The 24,989-nt window shown below is 41.6% G+C and overlaps 1 protein-coding gene across 1 annotated transcript in view; it reads left to right on the top strand.

Moving 5' to 3' along the window:
* The first annotated feature begins 12,134 nt into the window (after nt 1–12,134).
* Nucleotides 12,135–24,989, top strand: part of doc2b (double C2-like domains, beta) — a 109,757-nt gene continuing 96,902 nt past the window's right edge. Inside the window, exon 1 of the mRNA XM_056397896.1 lies at nt 12,135–12,868. Within this exon, the coding sequence (XP_056253871.1) occupies nt 12,550–12,868 (319 nt within the window). The 5' untranslated portion in view covers nt 12,135–12,549. The remainder of the gene's footprint in view (nt 12,869–24,989) is intronic.

The following is a 24,989-nucleotide window of genomic DNA, read 5'->3' as shown; positions in this document are numbered from 1 at the left end:
CTTTCCAGTGACCTGATCTTTTTTTAATGCACACGGCGAAGAGAAGAAGGATCCAGTGCACGGCCAGGATTTGAGCCATAAAACCTCGAGCAGTCAGTGTCGATGCCAAACAGACATATAAATACACACAGTAAAAAAGAAATCCAAAAAAGTATTATTGACTGGCACAAACCCACTTTGGTTTATAGTACCCTTCTCCTAAAAGCTAACTTTGGACTTCCCCTCAGCTCTGCAGCTTTTTCAGTCTCTTTTAGCTCATTATTTTGGTTTTCCAGACTCCGTCCTTATCAACGGCAACACAGCAGGCAGCTGTTTTCAGCAAAAACCTCTGATAAACACACTGTACCCCCTCTGCCCAGCACTAAACAAAAGACAGACAACATTAGCGACTGGAAAATGCTTTAAATGCAGACAAATACAGGCAGACAGGACAGACAGGAGTCCACGACATAAAGAGGCTTGACGAGCAAAGCATAGTCTGGCAGGCAGCAGGAGGAGGTGGCTAGAATAAACACTGGCTGGGATGATGGGGAAACTGGGAACAGGTGTGTGAGTGAGCTGGGGAGGTCCGGTGTTAGGGAACGGAGGGAAAGTCCGGGGATATCTGATGGGATATAAAGCCAATCTACAAATGTGACCTGCAGTAACTCGGTGTCATTTTAATATTGCTAACTCTTCAGATTCCTTAAGACATCCATCTGCCCCCCCACCCCCCATTTATTGTGATGTTTGGCCCAATGTAGAGGCACAATAGACCTTTTCATGGAAGACATTATGACACATCATTGCAGGAAAACCACAGACATTATAACATTTATAACAGATTGCACGCTCTCTCACTGGAACGGTAACCTGGACATGTGATGGAACTGAGGCGCCATTAAGCAAATCAGTCGTAATGTTTATGAGATGCTCTAAGCTTTGGAGTGGAACCTGTTTGGTTGCAGTTGCTGAGCTTTGCACACAACACTGCACCGTACCAACAGTTACAACGATTCTCCGTTAGTCATTTCAAGAGCTCATTGGAGAAAAACCTACATGAACGCACAATAGTCTCTGTCCAGACAGGCCTTTTCACAGTGGACAGCTTCAGATGTTATCGAAAGGAAAAGCACAGGCGTAACTAATGACGTTAATAATGGGTGGATCCCATTTAGGGCTCATCAGTGCTGGCTCACTCACAGTGTTTACTGGAACGCCTGAATGGACCTGAGCCATCATTAATATAATTAATAACACTTGTGCTTTTTTTCTGTTATCACATGACCACATAACTACAGTAACAAAGGCCTGTGAGGAATTATGTGGCCTGTTGTTTACAGGCTCATGAATAAACATTTTAACAGCACTAGGAGAAAGTTTTGATCAGGAAGAATCAAAAATAAGACTCCCAATATATAATATTCAATACATGACAATACATTTGATAGACCTAAAGAGGGGGGGTAGGTGCTCTTTAAAACCATCACCAGGAGCAGGCACGGGGTCTTGGGAAGCAACAGCTCATAATAACTAGCAGGCGTGCCAGCTGCTCACTTGCATCAGTTCAGCTCACGATGTCACAAACGGCTCTCGTCCACACTCCACAATGTTTCAATCATCCATTTCAATTTTCCCGGAAACACAGGGAGCAGGCACACTCAACGATTGTGTGGAGGGAAAGCACACTCCTGTGAATACTAAAACCAAATTTGTTTGCAGAAGCAGAAGATCCACCGCATGTTGTCACCAGCAGAGGGCAGGGTTGGCAGACATATACTGTAGATGAGAGGCAGGTCTACTGTGTATCCTCTCTTATATGAATCTTTTATAAATGACTGTAGACATCACCTGAGGCAGATGACACAGACTTTACTGGCAGTGGATGTTTGAAGGGCAGAGACACTCAATTAATTTAAATCTAAAACTGAAAACTCTTATACCCTGAAAATACTGTATTCGGTGTTTTGTCAGGAAGTCCAGTAAAATCCACCCTGACAGCTAAACATCTTTTTTGTTTTATGAGTGCTTTATTTTCAATTTGAAACATAAGCATAACACAGGCCTTGTTGTTTCTCAGTCTGCAGGTTGATGCAGCTCAGGAAGGACACAGATTGCCTCTGTCCCTGAAAGCCATTTATAATGGATCAAATCAGTCTCAACATTATGTCAGACACTGAAGGGCAGTGTCTGACATAATGTTGATCTGTTTTACTGTACAGCACCTGAGGAGAATAAAAATCAGTGTTTGAACTCATGTAAGGACATGTAAAGAGGAAAAATACAAAACACTAAAACTGGAGTTTTGAGGTCTTGATCTATTTGGATCCTGGGTATTTACCAGAACCATAAAATCCATGAGTACAGTTGGTTCCACTGAAAATGTTCCAGCATGTTTTCTTAAAGTCAAGAGTGAAATTTTGGCTCTGCCTACCTGTTTTAATCTGATTACATGTGAGGTTTGTTTATTTTATTTATTTATTTGAATCCCCATCATTGCCAAGCTAGCAACTATACTCTTCCTGTAAACATTACAGGAACATCATAATGCAAAAAAAATTTATTAAAATCCAAGACGGAGGGAGACAAAAAAAAAACCCAACAAACAAGCAAACTACAACAACAAACAAACAAACAAACAAAAGAAAAGAATCAACAATAAAACTACTAATAACTACTAATGAAATAAAATGAATCAAAAATGAAAAATGACCAAGAAAGTTTCTCCTTAATGATCATATGGTCAGATTATTACGTAACAAAAGATGGTGTTCTGTGCCATTAGATATTTGTTTTCACTGTTAAAAGAGCTATTTGTAAGTTTTGCTATTGCTACACAGCCAGCGTTAGCATAAACAGCTATTTACTTACCAGTCTTGCCAAGAGCTTCAAACATTGTTGTTCTTCAGCGCAGACTGGACACTACAGTGACTGGAGCTAGCTGGTTAGCGTGCTAGCTTCAGTAGAAGAAAAGTAGTGATAGATATAGAAGCAAAACAAGAGGTTTGCTTTCCAGTGATGGACAGTGAAGGAATAAAGTTTGATGCTGAACTCGCAGCATTTTTTTTAGACTGGTAAGTAAACAGCTGTTAATGCTAACGTTAGCTATGTAGCAACAGCAAAACTTACAAATAGCTTCCTTGAATGTGTAACATCTAGATGGCAAAGGATTCCATATTTTCATTCCACCGTACATAACAGAACGTTGCCTCACATTCGTTTTTGAGACAGGAAGTGAAAAACAGCCTCTAGTATTAAAGTTGTAGCCATTACCACTAAATGATATTTCTGTCCTGAGAGCAGTTCTACCTCAGAGCAGTTTTATAAAGCTAAAACTTCAATGCATGCGCCTGTTGACGTGGGATGTGAGAAGAGTAATTTTGTGTTTGTGTCTGTGTGCTTGAACCATGTGCAGCTAAAATGAAGGGCAGAATTTCAGGCGTGAGTATGGGACATTATGAACAAGCATATTTGAAAAGGTCACTCTTACCCTTGACTCCCTCATTTACACTGAATTCCTGGGTGACAGCAGTGGCAGAGCCTCCTTGGAGCACTTGTAAAGAGACCATTAATCAGATTTCTCCAGACATGGCATGCAATTAGGGAAAGATTGTTTATCCCTTTTCTTTATGTGCACTCTTTCTCTAAATAAAAACGGCGTAAACAAAGACTGCTTTAGGACACAGTTGTGTACAAAGCTGCTTGTTTGTGTCCAACAGATAGCTAACCGTTGTTTAGCGGAGACAAGTGAGCAGCCAAGGAGGAAGTTGGAGTCAATACAGTCAGTCGACGCATTTACTTCCCTCTCTGCAGATATTTAATGATCAAGGACACAGCTGGTTAAAAAAGGCAGCAACAGCTCATTCGCCAACAGACGCACATTGTCAGAAACAGCAGAGTGCACAGGCTGGATGAAATATGGACTGACTAAAGACTAATATTAAAAATGAAACTCACAATAAAAGTTAATGGGCTCGCAGAGAGCAGGGAGGTCTGTTTGGCTGGAGAATTATTCACTTAATTTGACCAAAATCATTACATAGAGAAACTTTTTCTTCTTCTTTTTGTCATACATACAGAGAGTGTTGCTTGTCAGAATATGCTCTAGATGCACCGCAATGAACTCAATAAATCGTAATTCAAAGCTCAATTGGATATTTTTTCTTTTTGGTCGTTGCTGTTGTTTCTATAAGTTATCATAAGTAACTTCTGGAATCTGGAGGTGTACAGTAAAGTGAGCTCACTTGAAATGTCAGTAATTATCTCTCACTGCAACTACGGCAAGAACATTAGCTCAAAGTTAAAACAGGCAGTCGGTCTGTAAACTCTGATGAATATTTACATCTGTTTGGTTATTAATTTTACCATTTATCATTTAGGTAGATACATTTGCTAAAACCTCTCTGACTGTGTGACTTCAAGCGATGGTGCTCATGTTTCACAGATCTCAGCTATTAACTCAACAAGAACAATGTTAGGTTCATTAATACTGATACAATTTATGGCCTAAAAATAAGATCCAGTTTCTTACAGAAGATAATGTAACTTCCAGGCTCGGTTCAAAAAGTATTCATCAAAAAAATTTTTTTTTTCAGGAAGACAGTTGAAAGAAACACTTAATGCCAGAAGCCAGTGGAACAACAGCTTTACAGGAAGTGGAGTCTGGCTCTTGGTAGCTGCTGTTGACAGTTATAATTTATGATAAAAACCTGCAAAACACTACGAGTTAATAGTTTCAGTGGAGTTCCAGGCATGTTCCTTCCTCCTGAGCACCAGCAAAACACCAGCTCACTTGTTCCATTAGGTCAAGTTAGAATATAAACACAAAGACCCTCTTAAACACTGGAATTAAGATGCATGATTGAAGCATCAGGTTATAATTGTTTGGTTGTTGCCACACACACAATTAAAATGCCAAGTGAACACAGATAATAATCTGATTGTCCAGACCTCCTCTTTTGGACGGGGATGCACTTTGCCTCATTATCAGAAAAAAAAAAAAAACCCTATTGTGCTGTAGAACAATTGCAGTGACCTGGGTCGGGCAACATGTTAATTTTGTTGGACACAAGTGGATTTTTCCCCATTCTGTAATTTCATGGTGCACCATGTCATTTGTTGCACTAAAATGAGCACTTGTGGGAAGAGTAAATACAAACTGGGTGATGCGGTGTAATTTTCTTTCCCTCTCAGATCAGCTTGAAGTGTAGCTGAAGGTGCCCTATGCATTTTTAGCAGGCTGACATGGCAGACACACACACACACACACACTTTGCAATGAAAATAAAGAATACCTTACAGAAATTCATCAAACATTCATTACAAGAAATCAATATCTGGGATCAAACAGGCAATATGAATCAGACGAAACATCTACAGTCAGATGTTTCTGTCTCCAAGTCAGTTAAAATGACTACATCTTGTGAGCCAAGATCCCTGAGATACAGGTAGTTTTGCAACTGATTCGAAACAGAGGGAGCAGAATACCTAAACACCCTTTTACAATTCAGTACAGTCTTTAGGGACAGACAGTAGGAATAAGTCCTGAGAACGAGCATAATAACTTGCCAGCAGATCAAGAATAGCCTCACAAATAAGAACATGCCAAAGATTAAGTTAACAGGTGGACAAAGTAGATAATCCAACCAGAAAATACATTGATCAAAGGTGAGTAAAAGCTTTAAACCTCAGTTTTCCATGGTTGATGGTATCTAGCACCTTATGAATATGCATGCATGTATAAAATGAAGATGGTAGCAACAAGTCTCCTTTTGTTCTCAAAGGAAAGGCATGACTTGATCCTAAAGTAAAAAAACAATTTAAACTTAAGTTTTTTCACCAATTGCTGAATATGATGTGTAAAAGAGAGACAGTCATCAATTCTAAATCTAGATATTTTAGATATTTGTACTGAGATACAGATTCAGTCTCAGAGCCCTGAAAGGTTGTGATAGATGGAAGGTTCAGTGTCTTTGATTGTTGGAGACAATTGATTGTTGATTCTTTGATTGGTGTAGACACAGAGCAGTACGTCACAATATCATCTGCATAAAAGTGGACATTTGCGTTTGGAACATTTTGATTGAGACTGTTGATATATATAATGAATAGGAGTGGTCCCAGGACCGATCCCTGGGGTGCGCCCTTAGACTAAGGGAGCTACAACCGATACCTGCTGCCTGTACACACTGAGATCTGCCTGACAGATCATTTTAAAACCAACAGATATTTTCTGACAGTCTTACACTGATTTGCTTCAATATTGCCTTAGATAAGTCAATAAAAAGGGCTTCACAATCTTATTTGTTGTCTAAAGACTGAATAAAATCATTTAATAGTTTTAAGGCCGCTGTAGTAGAGCTGTGTTTTTTCCTAAAACCTGATTGAAAGTCATATAAGATATTGTTAAGACAAAAGAACTACTTCAGTTCACTCACAAGGGATTACAGAAGCTTAACCAGCACAGACAATTTGGAGATGGGCCGATAATGATTTAATACTGTAGGGTCACCCCCTTTAAGCAAGGGAAGAACAAAGGCAGATTTCCATATAAGAGGAATTTTGTTCATGTCCAGAGAGAGAGAGAGAGAGATTAAAAAGATGCGTCAAAGGTTGTGCAATGAAATCAGCTGCTAGCTTTAGAAAAGAAGACTCTAAATGATCAGGACCCTCCGATGTTCTGGTGTCAAAAAGTTTGAGGCCTTTATGCATCTCTGAGACTGGAATGACACTAAAGGACTGACTTACCATATCATGACCGTCAGAACAAACAGATGGGGAATTCTCATGACTAATGTTCAGAGAATCAAACAAGGAACAAGCATTTCAACCTTATGAAAAACTTAATGTGAAACAATGCACGGAGGAACCTCTATGCCATTTTTATTTCTAAATAAAGATTTAATAGTTGAAATGTGAAGGGATTATTTGGATTGTTTGTAGTTTCTGTGAGGAAGCCATCAGCTTTGGCTTTTCTAATTGCTACTGTGCACTCGTGGCACAGTTGCCTTAAAAGCGAAAAGAAAAAAAAACCCAACTGAATTAAGACTGCGCTCATGAAGTAAATTGGATAAATCTGAACTGTGCATCATTTCAGCCTTTAACTCTGTCCTTTTCTGAAGGGAAAGTGCTGGTCAACAGTTTCAGTAAAAAACATCATAAAAGAATTTCCAGGTATTTTCAACGTCAGTAATGAGATTAATTTTCAAAACAGGCCATGAACACAACCTTGTTGTGTAAAATGTTTCATGTGGCTTTTAATAATGATGTGTTTTGGGAGTCCTTGTATTTATAACTGTGGCAACAAGACAGTGCTCACTAATGTCATTTGCGATTACAGAAGCAGCTGTGTATTCATGAGGAACATTTGTGGGATTAGAACAATAAAATGTGATGATTTTTCAGGTCATTTCAGATAGTCCCACTAGACCTATTCTGAGATGTCCTGAAAAAATCACATCTGATTGATCTAATCCTAAAAAATGTTCCTCATAAATACACAGCTGCTTCTGTATTCGCAAATGACATTAGTGAGCACTGTGTTGCTGCCACAGTTGCAAAATACAATAAATAAAATGAACTGATGAGCACAATGAAACATATTTTATAGACATGCATATCTGCTTCTGTACATAACTTTCAACAGCTCATTATTTCTTACACAGGTACACAGACATTTTTTTTTCTGTCATTTGGATGCTACAGTTGCAGCGAGGTGATGACACGCCATTAGTATCCAAATTGAAATTGCTTGGTGTGCATCATTACCCACAGAAAACATGATCACCAGGCTGTTTGTATCTCCACAAACTATTCCATAAAGTCAGCCTCAGAAGGGAAATCATCTGCCCTGTATGGCATATTTAGTGAGCAGTATATTCATGTTTGAGCTGTTTCCTATTGAAACCTTTGGACCCCAAGAACATTAATTTAAGTTTGAGAGAGACTGGTCTGGCCCCTCCATGACAAAACTCTCAGTGACTCACCAGAGTGCACTTAAAATTGAACAATACTTTGTGACTTGTCATTAGCAGGAAACAGGAAACGCAAGCAAAACAAACAAGGTAACACACATTTGTCAAGACGTTGGACATGGACAGGGGAAGAATGAGTCACAGTGAGCTTAAAGGCCCTCTCCCATGAAAATATAGTTTTTAACCTTGTTATCGTTACTGTTTTTTTATGTAAGACAAGACATGGGTTTTCATACGCCAGGACCCAATCCCGTCAATTTGTGGAGACAGAGGGTGAGGCAAAATAAACCCGAAACCTTGTCAGTACAGAGAGTGAGAGTTAGCATTAGCACCACCACTAACACTGTATCAGCCACTGTCAGTTGCGAGCTAACAAACATCATAAACAAATAACAGACTGCGCTAACCGTTACGTCTGATAATCGCCAATTTTGATGCACAACAGACTCCTCATCTGAGTCTGGGTCTGACTGAGGCTCAAACATGAGGCTGAGTCTGTCTGATGTTTCCTCTAATGCTAACCAACCTGATACACACCTGTCACCGAAACCTTGTCAGCACAGAGGGCAAGAGTTTGCATCAGCACAACCACTAACACTGTGTTAGCCACTGCCAGTTACAAGCTAACAAGCTGACAAACAGCATAAACAAATAACTACACTAAGGTCTGATACGTCTGCCTGTTGTTTGGTCACAACAAACTCCTGAGTCTGGGTCTGACTGAGGCTCAAGCATGTGGCTGATTCTCTCCGGCGTGTCCTCCGCTAACTATCTTGATGCGCGCTGCTCTTTCACCTGTCAAACCTAGAGTATTTTTACATAGTTTAAAACATGTCTGGAGAGGAACTTCAAAATACCCAATCAGTAATCAAAGTGCTCTTTCTTAACCCAATCACCTGCAGGTGAGTGTGCTGCTTCCAGCTCGCAACATACACTAAGTTTGCTCAGAAAAGTCCAATATAGAATACAGCTTATTTTTTATCATTATTGAACCTGTGATAACTGATATTTTTAATGACAATACTGACATATCGTCACCTTCTATTTTGATATGTTGAAGAAATAGTTGCTTATTTAGACACACATTAGTTGTACAAAAACATTCATCAGCTTGTGGAGTACAGTGACTTTTTAGAGCTAAAGGGAAGTGAAGGAAGGCATGGCAAAAGATTATTTATATACACCACAGGACTCAAGATGAAGTGCAAAGGCTTCATTATGGTTCAAAGAATGTATTTGAAACCCACTTTCTGACGGGGAAAATCAGAACGTGACGGCATTTGACAGCTTTTGTGATTCATCAAAACAGAACGATCAAACAATTACTCCTGTTTTACATAGCAATTGGACTGGTGTGCAGAGATGTGAAAGCAGGCAGTGTCTGAACTTCTCAACTCTTTTTTTTTTTTTTTTATCTAGCTTATCTTCACACAACTACCGGCGCTGCTTTTTATGTGTATTTCTGTTTTTCCAAATTTGTACAGCTCTTTGCGTTGTGGCTACCAAGACACACAAAACACACTTCTGGAGGAGAGATCAGGGAGGGAGTGTGATGCAGCGAGGAGGAAACTATGAGAAGCTTATTGCCCCATGCTTGTGTGTGTGCATTTGGAACAGGTATAAACACTTTCGCCTTGAGACCGGGTTGAACAATATACAAATTAGTCAATTTGAAGGGTCATGAGGCCGTAAACTGTAATCTGCATTTTTATCAAAAGTCATTTGTATCTGCAAACTATTCTGTCCTGATGTAAGAAAAGTAAGTAACAGTTTGACAGTTTGAGGATTTAAATGCATACTATATTGGAAACACAAAGTACAGGAAGGAAGGAAGAATTTATATTTATTCTTGTATTCATTCTGTAACTGAAGCTGATGCTATTTGTTATGGATTTCTTCGGTTTTGTGTTCTTGTAGAAAGGGCTACCTGCTGCTCTACTTGTGTTTACTGTTGTCTCTCTGCTTATTTGAGATAATTGCCTCAGTGTGGCTGGGGATTAAGAGAGGGCTACTTTAAATACCCCAGAGTCCCACACTGCCATCTCTCACTGCATTATTACCAAGCAATTGTGGTTTCACTACATCTCTCTAAAGCCCCCATTGTGTATGTGTGAACATACACACACGCACGCACGCACGCACGCACGCACGCACACACACACGCACACACACACACACACACAAACCACACAAGCCTTTAATCTTCAAACTCACAAAAAACCTTTCCCATGATGAAATTTTAAGAAAGGCTCTGTCCTCGATTTTACATTCACAACAAACTACCAAAGAATATTTACTATAATTTTTTCTCAAAAATAACAATGTCCAATCTTATTACCTTGTTGGAAGCGGATGATTTGCCAAATCAAAATAAACTGATCCACTGGACCTGATGTTTATCAGAATGACTTTGTCACCTCTGATGACAGGCAGGAAATCCTCAGCGTGTGTCCTGTGGGGACGCCACGGGACTTAATTGAGGCCACCTGTTACGAAAGGCACCAGAAGAGAGGCGTTTTCTGGAGGTAAAATCACTTCCACAGCAGCGATGTCAAGTGTCCTTTGCTGGTTCATAACACATAAGGGATGTCTTTTGTGTTCCTGTTTTGCTTTAGAATAAATAGAAGAAGACACAGGCAGGTAGCACAGGTAGTGAACAGGAAACAGCTGAAAAGAGCACCACCACCTGCAAAAGCTCAAACTTCATCAAAGTTATTCATCTGGTGTCAAATTATCTTATGAAGGGGCGTCGTGTAGCATAGTGGTTTAAGCAGGCGCCCCATGTGTAGAGGCTACAGTCCTCGCTGCAGTCGGCCCCGGTTCGAATCCCGCATCGGACGGCCTTTCACTGCATGTCATTCCCCCTCTCTCTGCCTTCCCGTTTCCTGTCACTCTCTACTGTACTGTCCATTAAAGGCATAAAAGCCCAAAAAAAATATACTTATAAAATTATCTTATGAAACTAATATAACCATCTGTTAGGGGCACAGCCTCTGAATTTCAATCTTCAGAAAGCTGTAACCTGTTGCTAACAACTGACACAAGAGGGAGCTGCGTCATCTGTTCACTGCAGACATGTTTGTTCAGTTTGTGAATGAGTGAATGGGATTCTCAGTAAATCTGCAGGTACAGCCTCTCCTGAGAGAGTTATGCAATGTAAGTTGCATTTAAAGTGTCTGAGCACTTTGCTAGTGTGCCTGGTGGAGAAAAAACGACTTTGATATATTATGAATATAAAGAAATTATATTCCTAGTTTTGGATTCTAAGCTGCAGATGCATTTTTTGCAGGAGGGGGTAAGTGTTTGTATTGTTGTTTGACTCTGGAGCATCTTTATCCAGAAATCCCCTAAAGCGATGTCATTAAACTAATTGTTTTCTTCTCTGTATGTGTGAAGTCCTGTGGGATAGCTTGTGGATCTAGTACCACTGATGTACAATGAGAGGACAGGTGTAATCTTACACAAAGGTCTTGCCTTAGTGAAGCCGGATGGTGAAATGTGGAAATATTATGTTTATTAAACAAGTGTGAAAGTGTACAGCGTCACAGATTTCCACTGCAATCCATTAAAGTGAAACAGACGGAAAGCAATTAAGTAACGTGCGATAACATCAGGAAGGGCAAATAGGTCTGTGCATTTAAACAGACAAGTGTCATTGAGTGAAAGAATTAATGAAAATATGTGTGTTGAAAAATCAGGGTGTGATGGCAGAGAAGTGGCAGGAAGCAGGTGTGGTATTAGCCATTTTGGGGCCTTGGGGGAGATTTTGGCCGGGGCGGTCTCCTCTGCACCTTTTTGTCCTTGTGATTTTTAATTTTATTTGAATATTTACAGTTGAAACGTGTTCAGGTGAAAGAGTGTAAAAGACTCATTTTAAGTACAAAAAAACAAAAAACATCCTGTACATAATTCTCAAACACAAAACATCAGTTCATGGTTCACTGTCCAGGTTATCATTCCAGAGGTGTACACACACACACATTTGCACGTGCATGAGTCCGGCACCGCACTGGATCTTCCCTCCCACTGACAGATGGATGGGGTTAATATCATAATTAAGCACCTCAGCCGACGGTTCCTGTTTACCACTCGGTTGCTAGGCAGTGACATCAGCTGATCCCTCCCCCCCATCCTCTCTAATCCCTTCCCTCTCCCTCACACTCCCTTACACACACACTCACACACACACCACTCTCTCTGCTCTCTCTCTCAGATAGGCAGCACAGACGTGGGCAGAGTGTGGGGGTATAGGAAGAGGAGAGAGCAGGAGGGTAGGTAGTAGTGTGTGTGAGGCTGTCAGACAGCATGGTCTGGGTCTGAGGACAGCACAGGAAGACGCAGCAGCAGCAGCAGCAGCAGCACCAGCAGCAGCACCAGCAGCAGCCTCCAGATCTCCATGTAGACCAGTGTGGTGACATCCACAGATCACCTGGACCACAGCACCCACCCAGGACAACACCCACCTCTTCCAGGGAAGCAAGAGGAGGAGGAGGAAGAGGAGTACGAGGGGGGTGGGTCTGTTTATCTTCTTTTTTTTTTTTAATTTCTTTTCTCAGTTTTTTGGTTTTGGGAGTAGGCTCCGGGCTGGACCGCATGCATGACACAACGCAAAGGCGAGAAACCCACCATCAGCATCCAGGAGCACATGGCCATTGATGTGTGCCCTGGCCCCATCCAGCCCATCAAGCAGATCTCTGACTACTTCCCCCGTTACCCACGGGGCCTCCCCCCTGCTGCGCCCCACGCCGGGTCCCTGCGCTCTGCCCTCTCCACCTCCTCGGCCGCCGCCACTCCCGAAAGTGACCGCCCCAATGAGGACAACCCAGACCGGGCTTGTGCCGGAGCCTCCGCCTCCTTACAGGCCGGCAGGAGGGACGAGGAGCCTGATGTGGAGGGATACGACTCAGATGACTCAAGTGAGTGATGATTTCCCCTTTTTGGTATCTCCCTCCTACTGTTTACCATGGTGTTTTCCAACATGTCTACATGTGTGTGTCTATCCCTTTTAGTTCTTCCTCTCCCTCTCCCTTTCTCTTATTACTGCATCTCCATTTTTGCCACCGGTTGCCAGGCATCCCTCCAGCCGTGTGGCTTTGTGGCTTTATCTGTCACCTTTTCTTCTCTCAGCTTCCCCGTCCATCTTTTTCTATTTCCGATTGCCCAGTGTGTGTGTGTGTGTGTGTGTCTCTCTCTCTGCATGTGTGTGTGTCTGTGAGTCTGTCTGTGTGTGTGCATGCATGTTGTGTGTACCCCATGTGTGTGTCTCTGTGCTGCAACTCTTTGCCTCTCAGTCGTCAGACAGCCAACTGTTGCTGCTGCAAAGGATACAGCTCCCCCTCCTTCCCTCCCTCCCTCCCTCCTCCTCTTCTCTCCTTCTCCAACTGAAAGGATGATATGTGTGTTTTTACTGAAGCAAACGGTTGCAATGTGTCTGCCAACGAGTGTATGTGTGCATTTTTCATATCCCCAGTGTGTACAGGGACGCTCAGTCTGTACTGTCGGTCGGTCTAACCAGGTTGAATCACTCAGCGCTTGTTGATGAAGCTTCACATTAGTCGCAGTTTTGCGCTCAGCGGAGTCTGTCTGCATCTGTAAGCTCGTCCACATACTGTACTGGCTTGTGGCAAGACGGGCAAGTTCCAACTGTGTGAGCATTAGTGTTTGTCCTGTCGGTCTGTTGTGTTTTCCAAAGCATAAAGATGTGTGTGTGTGTCCATATCTGTCTTCATCACAGAGGGGAGGCTCCTTTGAGAAAGCCTTTGCTGAATGTCATTCCGTAAATCTAACACATTCGAGTGGCTGAATAATAATGGGAATTAATGGCACACAGAAGGGCTATTAGAGCAATAACATATCACAGAGATGGATCAAGACCTCTATATACTGTGAAACCATTTTCACTGCCAGCAAATATCTTCACAGACAGATGATGCGTTTGCACCAGTGTTGAGAAATCGAATAAATGTAGTGCCAGAATGAAAGCTGCTGCTACCTGCATCATCTTTTTATTGTTGTTTTTTTTTTTTTAACAAACCTCAGGATCTATCGGACATATTAGTGAAACAGTGAATTAGTCTCTGTTTTAGCATTTGGTTCCCACTGAACTTAGCCCGGCTGCAGCTCGCTCTGAGCGACGTGTTGCTCTCACTGTACACGAAAACAGTGCAAACACCGCACAGAGTGTTTGTATCAGACTCCCGTTCTAGATGTTCGTCGCGTGTGCTCTCCGCACAAGAGACTTGTGATTGCAGGTTAATGTGTGACAGCAGGGCAGCTTCTCTAAGACTTAATCCATGCAGAGTGGCATGCGGAGAGGGGGGGGTAGGTTTAGGCCATCTCTAATCCAGAACTGGACAGGCAGGAGGGGGGATGGTAGAGTGCAGGGGAGGTAGGTCGGGCCTGGCAGATGTTGCTCTCTGACCTCTGCCAGGCAACCAGGATTTCAGTCCCTGGGGGAAAAAAAGAGATGGAGAGATGCGTTCTCCTAATTTGTCAGAGCAGTCCCTCGATTTGTGGTACACTTGACTTTTGCACAGGGATGTGACTTTCTGAGGGTGTTAGCGCTTTTGTTTACCGCACTTGGGAACTGTTGCCAACTGCAAGGAGGTACTTCTTGCCCTTGTTTTTGAAGCTTTTCAAAAAGTCATCCAGTTCTGTCCTGGCGTTTGTTATGTAGTAAATGTTACTGTTAACCCCAGAGAAAATACATATTTCATACACTCTCATTTACAATAAGCTACAGGTACATGCATCCGTGAGCCAGGTAATAAATCCATCTTGGTTTCGCCGTGCAGATCCAAGAGGAGTGTAGACATAAAGTATCAGCTTACAGCCTCTACATGACCATAAGTACTGAAACCACAGGAAGTGCTTTCTACTTGTTGTCCCCACGTGCAGCCAAGCATAAGAGAGATAACTTCAGCAAAGACCGGAGCCGCTGTCGATCAGGAGACAGACCATTAGTCAGAGGTTTGGCGGTTTGATCCCAGCTCCTCCTGTCCAAATGTCGGGCTTCTCCTGCTCGCAGGCTGCTCCTGATGGGCAGGCCAGTACCTTGCATGCAGATGGGTGACTGACAGCGTGTGAGAATGGGTGAATGAGAGAGCGCTTTGTCCACTTATAGGTAGAAAAGTGCTACATAAGTGGAGTCCATTTACCATCGTCTGCCGTTTTCAAAGGGACGAGGTGCAGAAGCAAGGCAGGGTTGGAACTTCTCTTTCAAGATTTTTCCGTTTTTTCACTTTTTCGTGTATACATCCAAATGCAACACTATGAATGGCTGTGAGGAGCCTCTGCCTAAAACTGTCCACCCCTACCTGATGTGTACACTTCATCATACAGAGACTACAAAGGCTTCCAACCCCACTTTAGAGTGGAGCCGTTCAGCAACGGGTATGAACTCCTTGCCTTTAGACATCATTTGAAGACACGTCATATGTCCTAGATCAAAGCACACTGAGGTCTCAGAGGTTACATATGCAACTAGGAAAGACAGATGTGGACCTTTAAAACATCTGGATAGAACGTGTCTTTGGTTCTATTCCATCTAATGCCTTTTGGTTTCATTTACACTTGGCTTTTCTTGGTAACAGTAGCAATCCAATATGCATTCAACAGCGAAGTCTAAATGTGGCTGGATACATGCAACAGGTGATGGGATGTTGTGGCGTGCATACAGTTTCTGTAACTTTATCAAACTGCTGTTGGTGCGCAGCTACTAACTTACTTGTTGCCAAGGTGTCAGTTGAGGATCAGTCACAGTGCAGGTTTATGTAAGTGTCAAACCACAGCTTCTCTCCATCCTCCCTGCTAATAAGGCAATTAGACACAAACATCTGCCACAGCATCATCTTAATGATTTTACAATCACTTGAAGAGTCATCAGTGATGAAGGATAATTACGATTCCGACTCCAAGGAAAAGAAAAGTGTTGTCAATGTAATTAGAATTAATTGGAAATAAAAGATATTGGATGTTTGAGTCAACTGGTGTTGGCTGGAGGCACTAGAATGAATAAATGAAAAAATAAATAACAAGTGGCCATTTGGGTCTGATGCAACATCCCAAATAATCCCAAGCTACTGCTGCTGCCATGGGAGGACAAACCTAAGGTGTATAAACAATATACTCCTGCAGCACATGTGACTTTAAAGGAAGTCTACTGCTATCAGTTACTGTACATTAGCGTCAACAAAGCACTTTACCACAGGTGATATACTTCGCATTCCTGCCTCAGGTTTTCGTGTATTTTCCTTGTTCCTGTGGTGACAGAAAACATCACCTCATCCTGGGACAGTCACAGGTGCACAGGTGCAATGCAGCTTTATAAGTCAAATATCATCAGTGATCATCAGGTCTTTTCCAGAATGCCTCATTTTGCACCAAAGCTTCACAGTCATCCAGTAAGGAATTCTTTGTACAAACAGACTCAATGGACCAAAACGCACCGAGACAGATTATCTTTTTGTGTTTGTGTACGTGTTTTCGATTAGGGAGAAAAACTCTGACGTGAGAACTCTGAGAAATCAACTTAATTCTTTATTATTTGAAAAGATTTTGACGCCACAACCTTGTACAGCAAAGAACATTGCTTGAAGAATAAAAAAAAAAAAAAAAAAAAAAGTATTGATAAATAAGTAGTGGAGTATGCAACAAGCATTAGAGGCTGATGCTGTGCAGTACCGTGAAAGGATTTCTCCTTTTATATTGCTCCCATAATATGGAGCGTTGAAAGATCTGCTGAAGGACAGCTGAAACCAAGGCTGTTTGAGAAAAAGCTCAGTATATAAGCCAGGAACACGTCCTATCAGTTATGAGCAGAGAAACAGCTCTCTCTGGACGGCAACGGGCTCATAAGAATAACAATTATGAATGGTGGAATTTCTAACCACTTTCTCCTGCCTTATCAGCTCAGCATGTGTATGGGTTGATAAAGTTTCAACACACTTGTTGTGAGGTTGATCTGATAATTCTTGGCCTCATACGTATGAGTCACACACTGAGGTAAAGTAATTTCTCTTTGCTGGCAGTGCAGCAAGCGGCGCTGTGATTTGTTAGAGTTTCGAAAACCTGCGCAGGTTAACTTTGACTCTGTTGCTGTGTGAAATAAGAGGAAGGAACTCTCTGCTTCCTGTTGTTTGTGATTTAAAAGAGCCAGCGCTGCCCCAAATTGGCTGCTCATGGTCCTGCGGGACTTGATCCAGTATCTGCATGCGTCCTCTGGAGGGGGGGTGGAGCGGCGTGGCAGTGTACTCCCTCATGAACCAAATCACACAGGGACATCTCAATCCTCGCTAAGAACCTGCTGGTTAATCTGCATAACAGCAGCATTATCTGATTCATCCTGACTAAAACTTGAGCTTAATTGAAACGGAAAAGTGCATCACCCACCAAGTGTCCCTGCTCCCCTGCGAGAGGGGGTAATCAGACCCAATTGGACATCCGGATCTCTGCCACATCAATTAGTGGTTGTTTACGGTGGGTGTAGAGGGCCACATCCCTGCCGGGGACCAGGAGAAATAGCCGGTGTGACCCACATGACAGAGCAGGCTGTTGTGTTTTTTGAGAGATAAGCCTCAGAGCGGTATCTGTTGACAGGGCAGTGCCGGATGGGTTGGTGGGAGGTGGTGGTGGTGGTGGTGGTGGTAATGTATGCACACACAGGTCTACTGCTGTCTCCTCAGTACAAGACTTGAGCTACAGTGTTTGCTTGTAGATGTCAACTGGTGAGGTGCAGTCAGAGCAGGAGGGAGCTGAGCAAAACGATGTGTCAGAAAAAGGAAGTAAAATCTATATTTAGTTGAGGTTTGTGAAATGCGACAGAATTTTCTCAGTTGTTTCCTGACATCTTTGAGATTGTGACTCACGCGAGATAGAAAAAAGGATGTAGACACAGTTGTACACACTGTTGAAAGTGTGGATGGTGTTAGGTTTAACGCCAGTTAGCAGCAACATCAGATAGTCAGCAATTTGACAGACGTGGTCCGAAAGGAAAAGCAGCAGAAATAAAACACTATCATTTAGTATGTCTGGAAAATCATGACAAAATGTTCGTGTCACAAACTGAAATGAATCCACAGGGATATACAGTGTTACAGACATGTTGAAGCTCGACTGGCCTGCAACACAATATATTTTCATGTCTGTTGCAATGTTTGTAATGGCCATTATATTATATTATATGTAGGCATATTTACACAGTTTTTATTTAGCTCCAGCTCTCTTCAGTACTTGCACACAGCCTTTAAAGGTACTTGGCAGGTAGGTACAGTCCTTCTGTAGATTTAGGCTGTCTCGGTGTCTTCATGTAATCCCGGACCGACTCTGTGATGTTGAGATCAGACCTCTGTGAGGGCCAGACCATCTGTTGCAGGACTCCTTGTTCCTCTTGTTGCTGAAGATAGGTCTTTATGACTCTGGCTGTGTGTTTGCAAATTAACCCCATGCATACAGCCTAAAGGGCCTAAAACATTTGTACAGCACTGTGCCCATGTACCTTTCAAAAACCTTAGAGGTCAGTGCTTTCTGCATATAGGATTTTAATGTGAAGTTTAGTGAAGCCTTTTAGTTAATTAAATGAATTATAGAATTGATTCTAAAACAAACAATCTTTGTAATGAGGATAAAACTGGAGTAATTCTCATTCTAAGCTCGCATAATTTTCTCAGTGGCCCGGTGAGAACACCTATCCACAAAAACATGATAATGTCAGAAAATGAAATGGCAGCACAGTTGTCGCCTGCGGGAGAAGAATAATTCAATATTTCCCTATGTACCATCCCAATTTACACTCAGAATATGAGGATTGTTGCTGTATCTTTTGTCTTTTCGGATTAATATAAATTCAAGACTTGCATGACTAAATCAGAGACACCAAAATCATTCATGACAATACTCCATGCTGACATCCTCAGCGGACTGTGGAGAGATAAAAGGCATTTTCCGAACAGCATACCGACGATGCTTCAGGTGAATAACAATTCTCCCAAAGCAGCTGCTATTAGCAAACAGTTTAGCAGTAATGTGTGAATGATTTTGGTATCTGACCAATGGGATAACCTCCTAAAAAATGTGTATTCCTGTAAGGGCAGAGGAGAATGAAGTGTATTGTGGAGCCATCTGTTGCCGAACCCGGACCAAAACCCATTTCAGACCTTTGCAAAACAGAGGGCTGCATCAATCCACTTGAAAACATCCCATAAGCCTCATAATGCTCAGTTCAATGTAAAGAGTGACTTCAGCGCTGCCGTGCCCAGCACAGTAGAATCCTATTAAGAGTCTATCTGCAAGCTGTCATGCAGTAGTAATGACTCACTGTAGTGTCCCATGTTTTCCTGTGACTAACCCAGCACTAACAAAGCGTACTAGATTGTCAGCCAGTTCACATTATGGGTTATTATTGCTGGTGCTGTCTCTCAACGGGAGCCATCGAGTGTTTTAAGTTAGCAGCAGTTCTGCTTCATCAGATGCAAACTCTGCCTCTGCCCTCCCTTCATCCCACTAAGCACATTATGTAATGATAATGCCAGCTATTACACAGATCCATTTGGCGTCTGTGGATGTCATCAGTGGGAGAAATTCTGTTTGGCTTTAGTATGTCACACTTTGCATGCACACATTGAGGGAGTGTGTTTAAATATCGCAAATGATACATGTGTTTCTAAAAGCTTCAGTGTTTAGTTTTGTTTGTTTTTTTTTAATGAAAAATCCAACTGCTTTTAACCAGCTTAAATCTAAAAGTGCTTCACACCCCCCTGCTGAGAAGACATAGACTCACTCCATTTGCCTAAATTAAATCCCAGTGTCTGATCACTTCTCTGCCCACACCAAGTGATGAATCAAAACTTAACTAACTTACCCACAGCTGCATAGAGTGGGCACTCTGTCTACAGAGAGCTCAGATCACCACTATTAGATTTTTAGAATCTTGTCTCTCTAAATGTGCTGTGTGCAGTTTAATGAGGCCATGTTAAAGGATATCTGGATATGAAAGTTCAAAGCTTTCAAATTGTTACTTGTGACTGCCATTTGCAATTACGAGCAAAGATGTCCAGTATAAATGATCAGAGGCGCAATATTATGAGAGGCAAGCCAGACAAATGTTTGAGGTCCCCAAGGGGAAAAGAGACCTCCGGCAACTATAAATCCCCTTAAACTTCACATAAAGACACTATACAGTGCTCTGCTCTTGCCCCAAAACCAACCTAATTGGGGCCCCTATGCTGTAGATATAGTGTCTGCCAACAGTCTGCATGTGGGGAGTCTTCAAAGGGCATCGATGGGCTTCTTTGCCTGGGGCCCCCCAGAGTTTAGGATCTCCACAATGATGTCAATTTTTACATGTAATTTCATTAAGAACCATTTAAAATTATTTAAATTTATGTTTTCTGAATGGATGTTCAATGAGTTTTGTTTTTGGCTTACTGCTCCGATGTTGGCAGCTGCTGGAGCCACAAAATTGCAAAATTCAGTCATAAGGGAGGATGCCTGGTTGGAGCTACGGTGGTTTAATAATTTCTAATACCTGACTTGCATACTGTATAGGTGAGCTGGAGTTGGTTTCATTTATGGTATTGGCTGGGAATCATTTAATCAAGTGGACACAAACATGACTCTTAATCAATCATAATTTTGCTCTCTGCCTACTGGATGTGTAAACTGGCATCAGTTTGCTAAAATATTAGCCATAACTCCTTTTATAATGTGATAACCTATTCAATGTTTTTATTTAAGTATATAGCATGAACTAATGGCATGTGCCACATCCTTTACATCCTAGCTAATTTACAATAGTGGTCCCTAGATAGGCATTTAAAATATATACATTTCTTATTTTTGGAACATACATGAAAGCATGATTGGGCCGGTGCCTGGCGGCCTCCGACCTCTAGGGGGCCTCCAAACCCTCACCAAGTCATTCTGCTTTTTTTTTTTTTGTCAAATCAAATCAATTAATTGAGTTTGCGTGTTTTCAAATGCGAACCAATGAATGAACAGTTACTTTATTTGCAAATAGGAAAAGTATTACGACTGGTTTGCTGGCTGTGTACGTATCATGGTGATGACGCGTCAGGGCAGAGGTCAGGTGGTGACCGTGGAAATTTAGCGGCAAAGCCGGTCGTCCGGGCGGATAAAAAACATCCTGGAAAACAAACGTTGGAGCAGTGGAGCAGTAAAGAGAAAGGCCAGCAAGGAAAATGATAACACAGAAACTGAATTTCGGACAAAATACCATTTATCTCGACTTGTTTCAGAAGTCGAGATTAACGCTAGCATGCTAGCAGATAGATACTAGCATGCTAGCAGATAAATGCTAGCATTAGCAAACGGCATGGAGATGACGATGCTAAAGTCGAGGAGGAGGAGAAAGACTGTAACGCGGCAGTCGCCACTAACGTTACTTCAGCCACAGCCCTGCGATAGTCACCTGTTTAACTGCACCACCCTCACCTTCACCTGAGTAGGTTACTTTTCAACTATTTTCCCCACATGAGGAGAATTGAAAATGAACTGAGAACGAGGACGAGGCAACAACGCTTGAACTCTTTATCAGTGCTGGCAACAGAGGAGGACGTAGTCTGGACTTCAATGATGTAGTGGAGGATCAGAAAGAAGAGGTAGGCTCTCTCTCATATTGTTAATCACACATAATAGACTGTCCTAAGCTAAGGTATATATTCTTGTCTCCAGGGTTTTGTGTTTTGTACAATGAGAAGTAGTTGACATTGGTTCTTTTTGGAAAGCACAGGAGTATTTTATTGTTGTCACTATTCCAGGATGTGTGATTATATAGGAAATCCTGTGTAATACAGGTTATATATATTATTATTTGTTATAGGTTTACCTATGCAAAGCAGTATGAATGTTTGTGATTTATGGAGAAATCTGAGTCATAGAACCTGATGGAAGTGGGGCAGTATGTTCTTGTCTATGCTGTTCAGCTACACACTGAAGGTTGATAGGTTCATGTTGTCGCTGCTGGCCAAGGGAAGTACTGTTGCAATTATGTGGTGTAAATCCTGTATGAGAGAATGTATCTACAGGTGTTGATATTGTCCGTCAAGTTGTGACCATTGGCTGTAACCTGTCAGCATAAATCCTGTATAAGCTACAGGTGTTTCCAACAGATAGTGGCCTCCGCTGACAACCTATAATTTAAAGCCTGGATTGCATGTGTGTGGAGAGTGGACCTCCAAGATTGTGTGCCTAAGAGCCTCTGCATTCTTAATCAAGGTTTACATATGTGGACCTTAACCCAGAGACATTTTTTTAATGAAAAGCAACAATAAATGAAGCATTTTGTATGAATGAGCTAGCACTAATGACCCTACGAGATGGTCATTTGTTCCAGCTGCAGCAGTTTCCCTGTGTATTGTGCTAAGGGGCCTCATTTAAATACTGTATTTGTCAATAATTGGTAGCCTGATTTTAAAATCAATTCTCCAGTTGGTCCAACATTTCTCACCCAGTGTTATCTAAAATTGTGTAGTCTTTCATATAGTACTACACATGTACCTGTAATGTATAAAAAGTAAACTTGCTGTGATTTTCTCAATGGACTGATTGTTGGGCTCAGCTATGCACAAAAGAGTCCAGCACTTGTATTTCTTACTTGACCCAAGCGGCTTCCTTTCTTTCCTGTTGAGTTTATCCGCAGAGAACATGCTGAATTCATGTTCCTTAACAGTTTCTGCGTCCCACCTCTGCTGGATCGATAATAGGTCACTGCCTTGCTTCTTTGGACTCTTGGAAGTCACATCTTAGTATGTCAGTCTTTCAGGTACTCCTTCCACAGGAGAGACAACTCAATGAGTTGTACAAGACAGCTCTGCTGTAGGCAGGCCACAGACTGCACTGTCTGGCCCCAGAGTGGAGTGTTGGGCTGAAAATGCTTGCTGAGCTCACCTGGACTAATACCAGCCAGGCAGGAGGATTTCTTGTGTAGGTGTATTGTGTGTTTCCTTTATTGTCTGCTAAAGTAGATTTAATTTCCTTGGGGTTGGGGCTGTCTGTCTTGCCAGATGGTCTCCAGACAACTGCAGGCTTAAAGATTATGTATGTAATCTCTAATCATACTGTAGTAACGTCACATAGAAATTGCATTTTCATGGTTATTTAATATATTTTAAATTTGAACAGGATGAGGGGGCAGAGCAGGTCGGTCAGAGGACAGAAATTATCATCTAAGTCAAAGAGGAAATGCAATGGAGTCATCAAAATTCATTCACTGACTGACTTTATGATGTTCTTGCTCTGCAACTAAAGCAAGAACATTACAGCAACTAGGTAGATAAGCTTTGTGGAATTTACAGAATATATATTTAGATACATTTTTGTTTTCTTAGATCTATAACTGATGGCCATAATTTTATCCTATGGCATGTTTAAAGCCACTGTCTGTGGAATTTTGTGATCATAGCATCTTTAATTTTTTTCTGATGGGATGACTTTCTATTTCTAGAAAAGGTTGATAAAGCAACTCAACATCAGTGCAGTCATAACTGTTTCCATCCACCTGCATTTAAAATTTTTGCAAAAATTGAACACTTTTGTCGTTTTTGTGGAAACACCATGAATTTTTGAGAAAGTTTTTACACTTTCCTTTGTAAAAACAAAATGTGACCAAGTGTGGACACAGACTTGTTAAATTAAATAACTTCTATGAAACTTGCGATGCCACTTGACGGACAAAAAAAGCAGCAGACAGAGACTGTTACCTTTCTAAAATTAACCCATTTATACCGGATGCCCCTTCCGGCTGCTGCGTAGCGCAGCATTGTTGATTCCTCATCATTTTCATACGCAGCAGCCGGTGGGAGGGGCAATGTTGCGGTATGAATGGGTTAATACATACGTCATCACGTCATCTCGTTGCGTCTTATTCTGCAGTGGTTTAATGGCGTACAACTGGAGAGTTAGTGCCACCAGCTGTTCATCTTGATGCACTCAACTCCTGAAATTCACATCTTAGTGGATGGAAATGTTTATTGATTAGCATTAATTAGCATTTTCTATTGACTGCTTCTGGAAATTTGCTTATAATTAGTGCTAAATTTGGATGGAAACCTGGCTTATGTGAAGCCCTTTAGACTATGCTATACAGTATCTTGTGAACTACATTGATGTTTTGGCCGGGAGGTGGCTCAGAGGAAAGCTTATGAAATATACAAAATGCAAATTAGTCATCCTCAGGGGAGCATGAATGAGCTAATTAATTTTGTGTCTATCAGATACTTCATATATTTTTTTTGTGCAAGTGCAAATTTTGGCCTTTTGGTGGTGCTAGAGTAAAGATCAGGGGCGGTCACTAGTAAGATTTGAAAACATCCTCGAGGCAGTATTAATTTTCACAGCAGATCCGGTGGCCAATATCTGTCAAGACACCTTGGTCTGGACTGACTCTTTATTCTCTGCCTCAGGAGGTGAACAATGACACAGTATTTTCCAGGAAGTAAAAGGAATAGGACTCTGAATGAAACTGAGAAAAGTATTAGTGACTATTATGACATGAATGATTTGGTAAGGTTAAATTAGCCCATAAAAGTCACAAGCAGCTGTTCTGAATTCAGTAAGGCAATATTCCTGCTTCATTTGAAAGATGAGGTGAAACTAATACCACTGAATTATAAATCAGGCACTGCAAGACATTTAATTGTCATGTTGGGCATTAAAAGCACATTTCATATGCATGCTGTGCTACCAATAAAATTCATCAAAATATCATCACCACAGAGAAGCTTACATAAAGATCCATGACTCAAACCCACAAAGTGCAACAGAGCTTGAGTCATCTTTTCGGGAGACCGCGGGTCTGTAAAAACTCAGAGGGCCAAAAAAATGACATTTTCCCATGAAAGTCCACTTGTATCAATAAATGCTGGGGCGTTCTTGATGGTGTTACTTTAAACCTCCACTTTGGGTGAAGAGGGAAATGAAGAGGAGTTGTAACTGTAACCATACCTCACATCAAAAGAAAAGGCTTTTTTCTTCTTCTATTTAAATACTCTAATTTCATTCGTTCAAGAACTTTCATAAAGA

Source organism: Seriola aureovittata, chromosome 15, assembly GCF_021018895.1.
Source record: "Seriola aureovittata isolate HTS-2021-v1 ecotype China chromosome 15, ASM2101889v1, whole genome shotgun sequence".
Classification (NCBI taxonomy): Eukaryota; Metazoa; Chordata; class Actinopteri; order Carangiformes; family Carangidae; genus Seriola; species Seriola aureovittata.
The sequence above is the reverse complement of the archived record's forward strand: the minus strand, read 5'-3'. Positions and strand labels throughout refer to the sequence as shown.